Genomic DNA, 16,930 nt, shown 5'->3' on the forward strand with positions numbered 1-16,930 from the left:
GGGCGGGAACTGCGGGGGCGGCGGGCACGGGGCGGAGCCCACGTGACTCAGGGAGCGCGAGCCACGCCCAGCGCGTCAGTCCAGCGCCGCTTTCCTGTCTTGACCGGTTTCTGCCGGTTCGAGTTGCTTAGGGCCCCCCCCGCCCAGCATCTCCCTTCCGACCGGGACGCTCCAGTCGGTGACGCCTCGGTCGCTGACCCCGCCCCGTTCCTACGCCCCGGCGAGCCCACGCTCTTTCCCCACCCACGCAGGCCGCGCTTCTCCCTCAAGCCCCGCCCAAACGCGCCAGCAGGTGACGTCTCTCGGCCCGCCGACCCCGCCCCCTTCCCGCGGCGCGGTGCCCCGCCCGCTCCGGCGCCCGTCGGGCCTGCGCAGTTTTGCCTTCCGCGCTCGCCCCGCCTCTCTATGTCCTCCGGCCGGTCCCGCCAGTCTGTGACGCGTGGGCCTTCTCAGGCCGGGCCCGCCTGCTCCCGCGACCCGCCCGGTTGCCGCGACGGTTCCTCGAGGCCTGGCCCCGCCCCGCGCCGCGCACGCAGGCCTCAGGGTGCGCGGCCGTGACGCGAGCGTGACGCAGGCGTGACGCGAGTGCTGCCGCTCCCGAGCCGCTGGCGCTGCCCTCGCCGTGCTCTGAGGCAGCCGTAAGCTCGGCTCGTGTCGCCAGGCCCGGGCCACCTCCAGGCCCCCGCCGCCCGCCATGGACGACTACGCGGTGCTGTCGGACGCCGAGCTGGCCGCCGTGCTGCGCCAGTACAACATCCCGCACGGGCCTGTCGTGGGTACGCGGCGGCGGGCGGGCCCCCTCCCCGCGCTATCCCTGGGTTCGCGGCCTGCGGCCCTGACCGCCTCGCGTCCCGTGTCTGGCCAGGTTCCACTCGCAAGCTTTACGAAAAGAAGATCTTCGAGTACGAGACCCAGAGGCGGAGGCTCTCGCCCTCGAACTCGTCCGCATCCTCTTTCTCCTATCGGTTCTCGGGTGAGGCTCCCTGCCCCAGCGCTCCACCTTGCCGCCCCCGGGGACAGGGTTTGGGCGACGGGGAGGACGGGGTCGGGAGGGTGTGGCCGGGGCGCTGGCTGGGAGGGGCACGGGGAAAAGGGAGGGGAGCCATGGGGGCAAATGGTCCTCCCCCCACCCCATTCAGACTTAGATTCGGCGTCCGTGGACTCGGATATGTACGATCTGCCCAAGAAGGAGGACGCCTTACTTTACCAGAGCAAGGGTAAGGCTGAGCTGGGGTGGGGTGGGCACCCTGCCACCTTCATTCCACTGCCTCAGGGACCCTGGTGTCAGGGAGAATCTGAGATCTCAATCCCCATCATCCTCAGCAGCCCTAGAAGGGAGAAACCGTGCCACAGGCCCCCAAATGGGATTCAGATTAGGACCATTGGGCCAGGTGGGAGCACTGCTGTCCCGTTTGCTCTCCAAGGCTATGGTGGTGACTACTACGAGGAGAGTTACCTGACCACCAGGACTTACGGGGAGCCTGAGCCTGTGGGCACCTCCAAGGGATTCCGCCAGCCCTCCAGTTCACTCGCAGATACAGACACCTTTCATCACCAGGTGAGCTGACGGTAGAGGAGTCAGGTACAACCCATGAGGCTCACAGCTGGGTTTGGACAAAACAAGGGGGCTGCTGGGTGCAAATAGTAGGTCCTGTGCCTCCAGGGAAGTGGGGTGAGCAGACACCTTCCCAGTCACGGCTCTCCTCTAAGGGGCTGTCGGGGCTCTTAAGGCTGGAACACGTGGGACGTGCCTTGCACCCTGATCTGGGATGGAAGTTTGAGAGCTTTCTCAGAATCCTGGGGCATAAAGCAAGGTGCAGGCAGCCAGGACAGTCGTTGAGCAAGTGGCAAAGACATACAGACGTGAGGCTGCGAACTGAGAGGAGTTTTGGAGGGAACGTAGTCTGGGCCTCTAAGCGATGGTCAAAATAAGGCGGCTGGGGAAGTTCGGACTGAGGGATAGGACAGGCCACACTAACCCTGCCGGCCAGTCCCCTCTCCCTGACTCTTATCTGTAGGTGCGCGATGACAGTTTTTTCTCTTCTGAAGAGGAAAGCAAGGATAGGTGAGTAGCAGGAAGGGCCAGGCACCGGGGCTGATTCTGGGCCCAGGGCCTCCTGGCTCATCCACTCTCCTCTTTGCCTAAGGGAACGCCCTGCCTATGGCCGGGACAGCGCCTACCACAACATCGTGCACTACCGCCCTGTTTCCAACGTCTCCAGAAGCTCCCTGGGCCTGTCCTATTACCCCACATCCTCTTCCACCTCTCCCATATCCTCATCTTCATCCTCCCCCACCTCGTGGCTCACCCGTCGTGCTATCCGGCCAGAAAAGCAGGCTCCAGGGGCTGGTCTGGGCCAGGACCGCCAGGTCCCACTCTGGGGCCAGCTGCTCCTGTTCTTGGTTTTTGCTGCCTTCCTGCTCTTTGTTTACTACTCCATACAGGCCGAGGACGGCAACCCCTTCTGGACGGAGCCCTGAGGGTCTGGCTTCATGGCCAGCTGTTCTCAGAAGTCCTGGCTGACTGCCTTAGTCGTGTTTGCTGGGGGAGGGGGTGGGGCTTTTCTGTGTGTTCTAGCTTGGGAGTGCTGGGCTTGGCCCAGGTCAGTACTTGCTCCCCCTGCCTTGTTCTTCCAGGGAAGCAGCACGCCCAGGCCCTCCGTAGCACGGTGGGCCTGGGCAGGCTTTCCTCTGGAGTCTCCTGGTCCTGCTTGCCTCTGACCCTTAGGGCCTAGGAGGGCGAGACCCTTCTCCTAGAGAGGAGAACATGGTTGTTGTCATTGCATGCCTCCTGTCTGTTGTCACCTTGTTGGGGGGATTAACCAAGGCCACCCTGACTTTGTTTTCGTGGACACACAATAAAAAGACCATTTATTTTTAATGTGTGGGCTCTTTCTCCTGGATAGGGATCAGGCTCCCCGGGCTGGGGGCCTCCAGGCCTTGGGGTCTCCAGGATCAACATCTGGCTTTGTTGGTTCTCCCTTTTTCCTTTGGATTTGGGGTAGGGATCACATGCTACCCATGGACATGTTTGTGCTTTGCTTGTAGGGTTCACTCCCTTACTTGGCACCCAAAGCTGCTGAAACTACTTAGGTAAAGAACTGTGCCCCCCCCCCCGGATGTGGAGAGCCCACTTGGGAATCAGGCGAGGCTGTATGCACAATGCTGGCTATGGCTGGTTTTGGTTTTTTTTTTTAAGGATTTTATTTATTTGACAAAGATCACAAGTAGGCAGAGAGGCAGGCAGAGAGAGGGAGGAGGAAACAGGCTCCCCCCTGAGCAGAGAGCCCGATGTGGGCCTCAATCCCAGGACCGTGGGATCACAACCCGAGCCGGAGGCAGAGGCTTTAACCCACTGAGCCACCCAGGCACCCCTGACTATGGCTGTTTTAACGGGGAACAGCAGACAACCTGCCTATCGGTGTCCCCAGGCGGGGGGATGGGAAGGAAATAAGGCGTGTAGCCAGTGGGTTTCTCCTGGAAAGCTGCTTGTTTAATGCCATGGGAGAAATGCCGCACTGCTTCTGGGTCTAATCCAGTCCCTCACCTGGCAGTATTGCTTATCTCCAGGTTTTCTGTGGGGGAGGGAGTATTTCATAACCTGAAAAGTCTACGTACATTTTTTTTAAAGTGAGTGCGAAGAAAACCCAGGGTAGCATGCCACGTGAGGCCACACATACTAGCTCAGTCCTGCCAGCACTCAGGTGGGAAGCAGAGGCTCCACGAGGCCTTCCCTGATGGGTGGGGCCGTGGCATCACTTCCTTGCCTTTGACCAGCTCCTTGTTCAGGCAGTAGGACTTGGCCAGAGCCAGCCTCGCTGGCACAGCACGTATAGGCTCCTGTTTATGGCTACACAGTGAGCTCGGGGCAGGGGTGGAACTGGAACCCCACCTAGCCCTGGCTCCTGGTCATTTCTTTCTTTTTCTTGCACACTAGACTTTTGCCTGTGTGTGTGTGTATTCCTAAAAGTAACGCCTGCGTTTAGAATACACAGAAAAAAAATGAAAGAAATGAATTGCTTCTAATTTTCTCCTCCTCCCCGCAGTTTCAGCCTCCCTTGTTTGCTGCAAGTCACTCCCGCCTGGCTCCTTCCCCAGGGCCTGGCCCCCTTCGGCTTGGACTTCCCCAGGCTCCCTACCGCTGCTACAAGCCATGCCAGGCCTTGGGCAGAGACCTGAATATTCTGTCGTGGGCAGTGGGCATGGAGACAACATGCTTCCTCACCGATGAGAAAGGGGCCTGACAGCTCCATGGGCTTGTGTCAGGTCACCAGTGCACCAGGATCTCAGAGAGACACGGTGTTGCAGCTCCTTTCACCAGCTAATCCCAAGTCAAGTGTGTGGAGAGGAGGGACTAACCCTGCCTGGGAACGCAACTGCCCCACACTCAGTACCTGGGCAGGCCATGGATCTCACGGAAAGGCAAGTGGAGCCTCCTGGACCCAAGGGCAAGGTTGACGTGACGGTCTGGAGTAGCTGGGGCAGAGCGTGAGGAAAGGGAGCTGAGCTCGGGGCATCCCAAAGGGAGAGAGATGGCATGGCTTGTGGCTGGGATAGCCCTCTACACGCCTCTCTGTTGCAGGAAAGGGGCAGTGAGGCGTACTTGGCACCACTGTAGTTTCTTGCATGAAAGTAGACAGGGAATAGTCCCACCCATGTGACACAGTCTCCCCCTTTCCGTTCATTTATTCCCCAAGGACAACAACATCCATTTGTCTCCATGTGCCCCGATCCAAAGGTGGTCAAAGGCCAGGCGTCAAGGTCTCCACTTAGTGCTTTCCAGGACACTGGGACTAGCTGTCTGAAAGCTCCCATGGGCCCCCTTCCCCAAAGCAACCCAGGGCTCTGGAGTTGCCCCACCAGGACAGCTACAGTCCAGTTCTCACACTCCCAAGGGCTCAGGGCAGCCTCCTTCCCCTCGGTCCCCACCAAGGGTTCTGAGGGGCCCAGGGGCACAGCAGGAGGGCAATAGCTGCCTTTGGATCACTGGACAGTGGCTCCCTGGACAGAGGACCCAGTGGCCCAAGGTGGGGCACCAGGTGTGCAGGCTTGGGCTGCCAGAGCGGTACCACCCAGGACAGGGAGGCTGAGACAAGTGCCCCACAGACTCTGCGAGGGGTAGACCTCGCAGCAGTGCTCCGACACTGGATCTCCAGCTGCGGCCCCTACTGTTCCCAGAGGAAGAGGAGGTCCCTACAGGGCAAGCCCAGGGGTGCACCTGCCTTGAACCCTGGCTGCACAGGATCAAGCAGCGGGAGCTAGAGAGAATAAGTCGGGGCCGCTGAGTCCTGGCACCAAGCAGGGAGCCTGCAAAAACTCCAGAGTACACGGTCTGGGGCTGCAGAAGGCATTAAGGACAGGAGAGAGAGTTGTCGGGTCCACACTGCTCCTGAACCTGGGTCTGGTCTGCTACCCTAGGCTCCCGGTGGCCAGTCCCCGGGAGAGGCTGTCCCACTGGAGGCACGCAGGACACAGGTGAATAAAGTCAGGCCCCGCCACTTCTACATGCTGGCCAGGGCCCCCCTCCCCCCGGAAGCACAGCTCCAGAGCCGAGCCGAGCTAACCGGGAGCCCCCGTCCGTCCCCAGACACCACATCGTGCCCAGGCAGCTGGGACACGTCGGGCAGCAAGGGCAGAGGATGCCAGCCTGGGGGAGAACAAGCCCTTGGGGCCAGTGCCGGACAGAGACTACAGGCCAGACGAGGCCTGAGCCTGAGTCCCGCGCAGGCGGGGGCCCGGGCGCGGGCGAGGAGGTGGCGGGAGGGTAGCAAGACTGGGACGCCATCCCTGCAAAGGGCCCCAGGGTAGGACAGGCCGATGGCACCAGGAAAAGGAGTCCCGGGACTCCATCCTGCTGGGGGCAAACCGGCCTGGTACAGAGAAAACCCCTGGAGGACACCCCCGACCCCCGCCACCAGCGCCCTCCCCTCCAGCCGGGATGCTAGGAGGAGACGGAGGGGTGCAAGGTCCAGGCCCTCGGCCGGGCTCCCACCCGGGTTGTGAAGGCCCGGGGACCCGCCGAGAGCCACAGGGGTTGGTGCAGCCTCGGCCCCCACAGGCCCCACTCCTGTTTGCCAACAGGCACTGGGAGCAGAGGAGCGGTCCCGGCCACACGCCCTCCCCAGGCTGGCCCCATCTCCTCCACTAAGTCTAGGGAGGGGACCGCTGCTCACCCTAGTCTGGAGCAGCCCCCTGCCCTGCAGGTCCTGCCCCCTGCGCATCTCCTGCGCATCCCCGTGGGTGTTCCCCCCCCCCCCGCTCCCCCCCACAGCCAGCCTCCACCCTGGCCCAGCCTCACCTCTGCTCCTGACCCTCACTGTGGCCTGTCGCTGCCCCGCACTGCCCAGCAGGAGGCTGGAAGGGGACTGGGGGGGGAGGAAAGGGGAGCACTGGCCCTTCAGGGTGGGTGGGCTGCCACTCAGTGACACAGGAAGGGAGTCCCAGCACTTCAGCAAGGGCAACGTTAGTCTGGGGAACTGTGGGGTTCCCGAGGGGGCTACCCGGCATGGGGGGGGGGGCCTCACCTCCCTCCAGGACATAGGGCCAAGGTGCTTCAGGGCAGCTCCCACCCCGGAACCCCGACGGAGCCAGAGGAAGGAGGATGGGGTGGCCGCTAAGACAGGGTCCGCGAGCACGCAGGGTGACAGGTGCCACCATAGGGACCCCAGGTGCGAGCAGCACTCTGCAGCTCTGGACGGGCCTCCTCCCGCTCCAGCTCCCGAAGGCCCATTCCAACCTCAGACAGGCTCCCCGCAGAGAGCCGTGTCCCCTCCTCACATGGAAGGTAGGTCATCCAGGGGACGGCACTAACCAGCGGGGGGCCGGCTGGCCCGCTGGCCCGCTGCTCAGCGGCTGGCTTGGCCACCTCCACCCCTCGGGGGCGAGGGGGGCTGTCTTACCAGGGGTCCCCGAGCGGGCCCTGCCTGAGGCCACGAGGGCTGAGGGAAGCACGGCACAGTGAGTGGGGTTGGGGGCTGTCCTCGGGTGGGCACATCTGTTGAGGACAGGCCGGTCAGAGAGGGTGAGGGCCAGGTTTGGGCAGCGAAGCTGGAGCGGGGACAGGCGGGCAGGGACAGGATCCGCGGCCAGGGAGTGCGCCCACCGGCAGAGAGGCCACTAGGAGGAGCCCCTGCACAGCTGGGGCAGGGGAGACTCGGCACCCGTGGGGCCCTCGGGAGCCCTCCTGGGCGGGTGGCCCCAGAGGGAAGGCTACAGGGAAGCCGGGCCCTCCTGGCTGTTCCTCCTGCCCAGGGCCCAGGGACAGGAGGGTGGCTCAGCTCAGGCACAGGCCAGGGGGGTGGTGAAGACACTGGTCACGTGTCACCGGGAGTGCGGGGCTCCCCGGGGCCTGCGTGTCTCCAGGGGAGCCGTCTCCAGGACCACGCGGCCCAACACCCCGGCGGAGGGATGGCCCCAGGAACCACGACCTCACAGTCCCCGCCGAGCCAAGGCCCAGCAAGCCACGCCCCAGTCTCTCTGCTTCTGCTCCGGGGAGACACAGAGCCAGGCTCCCCCGAGACCCACTGTCCCCGGGTCCAAAAAGCACAGGGCGGCCCGAGACGGTGCCAGGAGCTGCCACCAAGGGCCCTCCCTGGCACTGGCCAGCGGCGAGAACCAACGGGGAGAGCACCGCCCCCAGAACCTGCGTGACAAATTTGGAGCTACCCGAGCGAGTCCGAGCCTGTCATCACCGGGAAGTCATCTCTGAGTCCCGGCCAGGAAGGATGGGGCGGGCGCTTCTTCCTTCTCCGGGGAAAGGAGACGCCCTTGGGCTCCCGAGGCCACAGCGGGAGCTCCTTGCCCCGACCGACCGCCGCGCCTCCACCGCCCACCCCGCCACAGGCCACCTGGCACCTGCCGCCCCCTGAGCCAGCAGAGCCCAGCATGCACACGGGGCTACCTGACACTGCCCGTCGGGGACGAAGAGGGGCCTGTGGGCCTGCGCCCCCACAGAGGGGCCTGCCCCTCTCCGCTCCGCTCCCCGCCCCGACCTGCTTGCCAGCTGCTCCGTGGAGGCTGGAGCACAGGGGAGGAGAGGGGAGTGGGGGGAAGAGCGGGGACTGCGCTGCTTGCAGAGAGGTGACCCCCACCCGCCTCAAGCAGGGCAAGCGGCCCCCGCCCCTGGGGAAGGTGGGGAGGACTGGGCGGCGGGGGTGGGGGGGCAGCAGGAGCCACTGGGCCCAGCGGAGGAGGTCCGGAGCCTCCTGCCTGGGTGGGGCCTGGGTGGGGGCCTCCCAGCTCCCGGGCCTGGGGGGGCTGCTGACGGGGCTGCTGGGATGGGAAAGCCCTTCCTGCTCCCCAGACCCCCGACTGCCTCCGGGGCTGTTTGCCAGCAGCAACCCCTGTGCAAAGGGCAGAGCGCACGCTCCTTGGGCTTCGCGGGCCCCACAGCAGCTCTGCCGCGTATCCTGCTTGCTTTCTGGGGCTTTCCGCGGGTTCTGTTTGCAAACCTGCAAAGACAGAAGACCCGGGGCGCCTGAGGAGGCTCTGTCGGTTGAGCATCCCACTGGCGACTCTCAGTTTCGGCTCAGGTTCTGATCTCAGGGTCCTGGGATGGAGCCCCTGCGGGGAGGAGTCTGCTTGAGGATCCGCTCTCTCCCTCGCCCCCCACCCCTCCCCACAGGGGCGTGCACGCGCTCCTCTCTCAAATAAAGCGACTTAAAAAACAAGGAAAAGCCTGGAAAGTCCGATGACACAAAACCCAAAACTGTCTGCCTGACCAAACACACGCCCCCAACCCACAAAGTCAGGGGACAAGTGACACGGTGGGGGAAAAAACAGCAGCAAGGTGTGACTCAGGGCTCATCCCATGAACACCCAGAGAGCCTGAAGCAGTCCACGGGGACAAGCCTGACGAGCCAGCGGCTGCAGGGCGTGGAGGAGGCGAGCGGGGAGAACCAAAGCCAGAAGCTCCTCCACCTGGTCTCACGGCCAGGATGCGCTCAGGTGCTGGGGTCCCAGGGTGGCTCCTTCTGGGGACAAACGGTGGCCAGTGACTGGCCTCGCACTTCACCTGCGGCTCCAACCAGACAACAGGCCACCACGTAGCCAAGCGAACACCAACCAGCAAGACAGGCCTAGGCGGGCGGGCAGTGGTGCTGGGCATTGAGCGGGTCTGGGCAGCTTCACCGAGGAGCTGGGAAGCCCCTGGGTGAAGAGAGGCAGCGGCTTCCCACCAGCTCGAGGGCCGACCGCACGCACAGACCAGACAACAGTCGGGGCCGTTCTCGGGCGGACAGCCCCCGGTGTGGTCTCCAAGCTCCCCGCCACTCTCCCCCCCCGCCACCCAAATCCACGTTCTGGATCTCAGGGCCCATGTTCCTTTCCCATCCCCGAGCCCAGCGTTTGGGTCTTTCCTCTGCCTCATCAGAGAGTTCTGTCCATCCCCGCTCCCAGGCACGGGGCTCATCGCCGCTCCTCTCTCCCACGCGTCCACATGTCACGAGCCCCAGTCTGGGAATTCCCGAGCACCTGGACAAAGCCGACACTCTTCTCGTGCCTGGGCTGTGGACGGTGCCCTCCAGACCACCTAGGCAGGAAAGGGTGACTGCCACTCGAGGGCAGTCCCTGGTCTCTCGAGGGCTAGCACCCTCCTGACATTTGCCAGACCCGTGGGGACCCTGCAAAGGAGCCAGCCCCAGGGAGGGCAGGCACACACACCCCTAGGAGTCTCAGGCCTCCAGAGCACTGCTTCTCACCAGGAGGGCCAGGGCGGTGGGTGGGGTGGGGGTGGGGGTAGGGTAGGGGTGGGGGGGCTTGTCTCAGACCCGCAGGGACAGCAGCGGCCACAGCCAGGAGCTTGTCAGAGGCACCCTTTCTCAGGCCCCACCTCAGATCTGCCAGATCAGAGACTCTGGGGTGGAGCCCGGTGACCCGAGTTTGAACAAGCCCCCGGGGGTGACTGTTCCTGTGCAGCCCTCCAGCGTGAGAACCACCGGGATGGATGGTTCCTGATCGCGCCCGCTGGCTCCGAGAGAAGCTGCGAGCTCGAGGTCGAGCTTGGTCTGCCGGGCTCACCTTGACTGACCTCCCCAGGTGAGAGGCCCGCAGGCACCGCCGATGGTCCCCACCACGGGTGGTCCTGGAGCACGGGTGTGCTGGAGCGGCTTTCCCTCCCAGGGCGCCACACCGGTCGAGTGACGTGGAAAGACTTTGTTACTTTCCTGCTGTCCACACGCCCAGAAGCGTGGACAGAGACCTCTGACGAACACCACCTTCCCGGGTACAGGCCCCAGCTCTGCCTACGTTTTCCTGGATACTAGGCCGGTGTGTGCGGGTGGGGTGGGGTGCTGGGATCTTGGGATGTATGTTTGACAGGGAACCGTCCCTGACACAGACACGCTCAGGGGCCCTGGAACACAGTGCGCGGGGCTCGCAAGGAGTGGGCGGGGGTGGGGGGGTGGGGGGGTGGGTGTAGGGGGAGGCAGGGCCACAGTCTGGGTCCTGGGAGGGTGGAAGTGCCCAGGAGCGGACAGCAGGGCAGCTCTCAGAGGCCAGGACTGGGAGGGGTTGGAGACGGAATGACAGGGCGCTCTGTCATCCTGGGGCGGGGGCGGGGGGAGCGGGAGACAGTCGCCGCCCTCCCTCCTCCCCCCGCCCCCTCCCTCCTCACTAGGACCCTGGGGTCCCCAGTACACTGGCCGTGGCGGCCTAGGGGCCAGACACTCTCAGGACAGCGCTGGGGCGGGGGGGGGCCCTGCGGGGCGCAGCGGGAGAGAAGCCCAACGGAGCCGCGCTCCCCCCTCCCCGCGCCCCGCGGCCGCCCGGGGCCTGCACTCCATAGAGGCTCCTCCTCCGCCTCCCCGCGGAAGAATGGGTAAGTCCCCCCCAGGTCTCGGGAAACGGGGCCTCCAGGACTCGGAGGGGCGGGGGGCGGAGCCCAGGAGCGGAGGGCGGTGTCGAGAAGGCTCGGGCGTCTTCCAGGCCTGTTGGGTCCCGCCCCGGCCATCCCCGGCTCCGTCTTCTCACGTCCCTCGGCGCGCCCACTGGAAGCTCCGCCCCTCAGGAGGCGGGGCGCCAGTTTCCCGCCCCCTTCTGGCTGGCTTCGCCAATGAGGAAGCTCGGCTCCTGACGGGACCCTCCCCCAGGCCGCCGACGAAGCCCAGCCCCTGCGGCCTGACGGACACTTCCTCTGCCCAATCCATACAGGCCGTTCGCCTGCGCGCCCGGCGGGGCTCAGCTCCCGCGGCTTCCTTCCTCGCGGTCGGGCCCTGGGAACTGTCCGATGGCTGGACGGGCGTCCCGGGTGGCGGGGGGCCGGGGTCGGGGGAAGGACGGTAGGGGCTCTCTGTGCAGAGCCGCGCACGTCGTCCTGTCTGTCCACGCGGAGCCCTGCTTGCGTGCTTTTGGTTTGAGCTTGTTTCTTTCTTTTTTTTTTTTTTTAAGGATTTTATTTGTTTATTTGACAGACCGAGATCACAAGTAGGCAGAGAGGCAGGCTGGGGGCGGGGGGAGAAGCAGGCTCCCTGCAGAGCAGTAGGCAGAGAGACAGGCGGGGTGTGGGGGGCGGTGGGGGAAGCAGGCTCCCCGCTGAGCAGAGAGCCCGATGCCGGGCTCGATCCCAGGAACCTGGGATCATGACCCGAGCCCAAGGCAGAGGCTTAACCCTCTGAGCCACCCATGCACCGTATAAATTGATTTTTAAAAAAAGATTTTATTTATTTATTTGACAGAGAGAGAAGTCACAAGTAGGCAGAGAGGCAGGCAGAAGAGAGAGAAGCAGGCCCCCCGCTGAGCAGAGAGCCCGATGCGGGGCTCGATCCCAGCACCCTGAGATCATGACTTGAGCCGAAGGCAGAAGCTTAACCCTCCGAGCCCCCCAGGCACCCCTGAGCTTGTATCTTGGAGAAGTGACGGGCGGGGAAGTGACAGACCCCAGGATGCCTGCCACAGTTCCCCAAGGGTCGGCAGGTTGCACGCCTCCTGCCATCGCACACCGCGAAGCGGCCTTGGTGCCATCCGAGAGCCGCCGTGTGAGTTGCGTCCGTGTGTGTGCGCAGGCGCGCTGGCTCAGCCGTTTCCTTGCGTGGAGAGTCACGTGACTGCCACGGGCATCCGCGTTCCCGTGGGTCCCTCACGAGGACCCCTCCTGTTGACCTGACGTGAGCACAGCCTCCTCGCCTCTCCTCCCGACCCACGGCCCCCGTTACGACCCCCAGCGTTGTATTCTTGTCTAGAATTCCGTCGTGTGGACACTGCTAGGTACACGGAACCGTGCGGTGGCGGCCGGGGTGGGCAGCCTGCGGTGGGCTCCCCCCCCCACCCCTCCCGTCACACACACGTAATGCCCTTGCGATCCGCGCGGGCCGCTGCATGAATCCACAGTTAGTTCCTCCTTCCTGCCGCTGGCTCCGGTCCTCCGTGTGGAGCCACTGATCAGGCTCAGGCGTTCACCTGCTGAGGGACACCTGGCTTGTTCTCCATTTCAGGCCTCCAGGAACACACCTGCTACGACCACTCATGCACAGGTGTTCGTGGGATCCCAAGTTTCCGTCTCTTTGGCATAAGTGCCCACGGGTGTGGTCGAAGTTTCTATCTCTTTGGCATAAGCGCCCACGAGTACGGTCGCTGGGTCCCGTGCAGACGGGCGCCGAAGCGTCAAAGATTTTCTCTTTCTGAGGTCGCCTCTACACCCAGCGCGGGGCTCAGACTCACGATCCCGAGGTGCAGAGTCCCACGCTCTCCCAACTGAGTCCGCCGGGCGTCCCAGTTGCTTCGCTCTGAAAGGACCTGCGGAATCGCCTTCCAGGGCGGCTGGACCATCTTCCCTGACCACCCTGCATGTTTGCACAGCACGTGATTGAAAATGTTTACAAAGCGACATTAGTTTGAGCCACATTGTTTTTTTTTTTTTTAATTTATTTGACAGAGATCACAGGTAGGCAGAGAGGCAGGCAGAGAGAGAGGAAGGAAAGCAGGCTCCCCACTCAGCAGAGAGCCCGATGCGGGGCTCGATCCCAGGACTCTGGGATCATGACCTGAGCCGAAGGCAGAGGCCCCAACCCACTGGAGCCACCCAGGCGCCCCTTGAGCCACATTGTTAACAATTGTTTCTCTCTTCTCACTGTATTCTGCTGCTGCAATCTCCAACGTCCTTATTCGATTTTACACACTACACGTTGATTCCATTGTTTCCTTTTCCACTTCTTTTCCGTAGCAACACGTCTTGGAAAACCGGCCACGTCAGTAGACAAATGTGTACGTCCCTTCTCCGGCCGCACGGCATCGGAGAGCACAGGTGCACCGTGCTTTCCGGAACGGATCCCTGGCTGCCGGGACTCTGGCCTGTCCTCGCTCGCTCTCCGCACTGCATCTTGGCGCCGCAACAGCCTGCTGTGAAACCGGCGCCAGTCTCCCTCTAGGTTATAACCACCTGGAAGTGGAACCGCGGGATGGAGACCTACCGGCGTTCAACGCGCTGCCAGACACGAACTAATCGCTTCCCGCAAAGAGGCGCGCTCGTCCTCCGCTAGGGCTGTCCGTTCTTTGTTATGGATGTCGCGAATAGTTTCCCTCAGTGTGGCTTTGGCCTTGAAAGACTAGGCTTGTTGGTTTGGGCTGTCAAGAAGCTGCCCATTTTTTAAACAGGTTTTATTTTGGGGACACCTGGGTGGCTCAGTTGGTTGAGCGGCTGCCTTCGGCTCAGGTCATGATCCCAGGGTCCTGGGATCGAGTCCCACACCGGGCTCCTTGCTCAGCGGGGAGCCTGCTTCTCCCTCTGCCTCTGCCTGCCACTCTGTCTGCCTGTGCTCACTCCCTCTGAAAAATAAATAAATAAAGTCTTAAAAAACAAACAAACAACAACAACAAAAATAAAACAGGTTTTGTTTTTAAGCGACCTCTACACCCAACGTGGGGCTGGGACTCACGGCCCCGAGATCAAGAGCCACATGCCCTACCAACCGAGCCGGCCAGGCGCCCCGACGTTGCACATTTCTAGATAACCAAATGTATTCAACTGTCAGTTGCTGATTTCTGGGTTGCGTGTCTTGGGCACAAAGACCTCCTGCCAAGCGTGAGGACAGTGCGGAGATTCGGGGCAGAATTTACGAGTCCCCGTTGCCAACTCCTCCTGGCCCGAGCCTGGCAGGTGGACCCGCTGGTCCAATCCCCGGGGTCCTGGACAGCTGGCCACAGGCTCGGTGCCGATCGGCGGAGCCTGGGCCGGGGTGGGTGGGGCGGTGCCACTCGGCCCCCTGCTGCTGCCATCCAGGGATGCCAGTCCAGTTGGAGAGAAAGACGAGGGAATCCATAATGAGAAAATTAGTTACGCTGTTGAAATGCATAGGTGGCCCACAGGTAAGCAAGAGAAATGCCGGAGGAAGCAGAGCCCATGAGAACAGAGGAGGGATCAGGGACTCAGGGACGGGCTGGGGCTGTGTGGGGGAGCTGCCCGGTTGGGTTTCCTGGGTTCTAGGAGGAAGGGCTTTCGGGAGGTGAGAGAGCGGAATGGAGATCCCGCCTGAAACCAGCGCTCTGGGGATGCCTGGGCGGCTCAGGTGGTTGGGCGCCTGCCTTCGGCTCAGGTCATGATCCCGGAATCCTGGGATCGAGTCCCCGGACCGGGATGGAGCCCCCCATTGGGATTCCAGGCTCAGCGGGGAGTCTGCTTTTCCCTCTGACCCTCCCACCTCGTGCTTTCTCTCCCTCCCTCTCTCTCAAGTAATCAATACAACCCTTAAAAAATAATAGTAAAAACATAAAAACAAGAAAAGTGTCCAGGCAGATTTCAAAAAGAGCCTTTTAAAAAAAAAAGATGATTTATTTATTTGTCAGAGTGAGAGAGAGAGAGAGAGACAGAGAGAGAAAGAGCGCGCGAGCGAGCACAAGCAGAGCGGCCAGCAGAGGCAGAGGGAGAAGCAGGCTCCCCGCCGAGCAAGGAGTCCAATGCGGGGCTCGATCCCAGGACGCCAGAATCACAACCCCAGCCGAAGGCAGCCGCCCCACTGACTGAGCCACCCAGGCGTCCCTGAAAAAGCACTTTAAAAGTAAAAGAAACACCGTCATTGAAATAAAAGTCCCAACAGATGGATTGGACCCCAGACGGGTGCCGCTGAGGAAGGGGTTAGTGACCCGGAAGCCGGGGCCTCCGAAATGACCTCCTGCCCGGGTTCCCCTCTTGCTGGGCGGTGGGGCTCCTCCTTCCCTGGGAAACTGCAGCAGCCCCTCCTCAGGGCTCCAGGCTCTGGCTCTTCAAGGCGCCCCCGTCCTGGCTTCTAGGCTCCCCGGACGCCAACCTCTTCCCCCTTTGCCACTGCTCTGGGGGCGGCAGCTTCCTCCCGCATTACCTCTGTGACTCCAGTCGTCCAGTCCCTGAGTGACCGAGCCTCCCAGTCAGTCCCCTCGGTTGGGAAACCCTGTCTGTTTCCCGTAGCCTGACTCATGCCCGACGGATGCAGGATCCGCACGGGAAGGGGTCCGGGAAGACAGACCGCGGGGACGGAATGTGGGGGCAGGTCTGGTCAGCCCTGGGGCCGCAGTGCGGGGCTCGCTCCCGGCCAGTGGGAAGGGGGACGTGAGGCCCCCGTGGCCGGCAGGGGCCTCGTGGGTCGCCAGGCCCTCACCTACGGCTCACCGGGATGAAGGGCCAACCCCGGCAGTGAGCGCCGCGGGGAACCGGAGCGGCCACCGCCCTGGGTCGCCCGGGCGCGGCGAGGACGGTCATGAAGATGGGGGTGCGCGACGATCCCCGAGTGCACCTGAGAGAGCGCCGAGAAAGAAGGACGAGTCCGGGTTCCTTCCCTCTGGGCTCGGCTCATGTCACCCATATGACAACCAGAGAACTTCCACGAGGGCCCTACAAATTCCCTTAGTGCCTCTGCCTGCCAGGGTGGGCAGGGCCGAAAATCAAACAACGTTTAGTTGTGCGGGTTACAGAATCCCAAGGTCAGCGGAGTTCCCAGGTCGTGTTTCTCGTGTGAGAGAAAAGGCGGTGGTTGGAGGAGTGGGACCGCCACGCCTGGCACTGGGGCCTCTGGTGGGCCTCAGTTGAAGCTGACAAAGGGGTGACATCAGTCCCTCGGAGCGTCATTTGTAGTTCAATATAGCTGCTTCCCAGTATCTAAAGGCCTCACATTTCCTTGGTAGATAAGGTGTCATTACGTCATCTGGGTTACGATCTTTGCAAAGGAACTCATATTGTGTTTGAGATCTGTGCAATCCCCCGCGTTGCCTGGGCACAAAGTGTGAACCATGAGGAAATAGTGCACACATCATTACAAATCCCCAGGTTTATCTTATATCTGACAAATGAATCCTATTCGAGCATTATGGGGATGGATTCTCAGGCTGTCAGAGTGAGGCAAGCTGAGACACTCAATGGTGCTGAAGTCCCTAATTGAGATATTCTCGGTAGAAGTTACAGTAGCACGTGTGCTGGTCTGAAACCTAGCAGTACACTTTTGTAGGTGGACTGAAACTTGGACTCAGAGGTGTCTTTCATTTGATGGGTTTTAATGCCAGGACCATCTTGCTGTGAGGTAGACAAGGGAATACAAAATGTTGGGTGGAGGTACATAAAGTATTGGGCAGAGAGGAATTTGAGGGTAGATTCATTACAGTCGATCTGAACACCCCATCCCTGTGTTTCATGGAATGGCCAGAAGCAGCTCTTTTTCGTGAAGCTTTGTGAGAACCTTAAAGAGGGAACACCTGCATTTTTGAAAAGCTCTGAAAAGAAAGCCATGGGGGCAACTGGTCTGCTCAATCAGTAAAGCATGAGATTCTTGATCCCTGGGTCGAGAATTCAAGCCCCATGCTGGGTTTGGAGCCTACTTCAAAAAACAGTAACAACAACAACAACAACAACAAAAGACCACCATGAATGAGATAAGCAGGCAGAGGCTATAGCATGCTTGATATATATAACTCTAAATGCTCTAGGTAGAAGAACAAAATAACCTGACTTTTGTTGCTCCAGTGGAATCACAGG

At 62.0% G+C, this 16,930-nt stretch overlaps 1 protein-coding gene across 1 annotated transcript; it reads left to right on the top strand.

Annotated features, from left to right (window-relative positions):
* Window positions 1-554: 554 nt before the first annotated feature.
* On the top strand, window positions 555-2,881 carry EMD (emerin). The gene is made up of 6 exons (XM_032846350.1): window positions 555-776; window positions 866-973; window positions 1,140-1,217; window positions 1,425-1,558; window positions 2,019-2,065; window positions 2,148-2,881. The coding sequence occupies exons 1-6, from the start codon at window positions 695-697 to the stop codon at window positions 2,479-2,481; spliced, it is 783 nt and encodes a 260-aa protein (XP_032702241.1). The 5' UTR covers window positions 555-694; the 3' UTR covers window positions 2,482-2,881.
* Window positions 2,882-16,930: the final 14,049 nt, after the last annotated feature.

This window comes from Lontra canadensis, unplaced genomic scaffold (genome assembly GCF_010015895.1).
Source record: "Lontra canadensis isolate GAN:19392208 unplaced genomic scaffold, GSC_riverotter_1.0 scaffold174, whole genome shotgun sequence".
Classification (NCBI taxonomy): Eukaryota; Metazoa; Chordata; class Mammalia; order Carnivora; family Mustelidae; genus Lontra; species Lontra canadensis.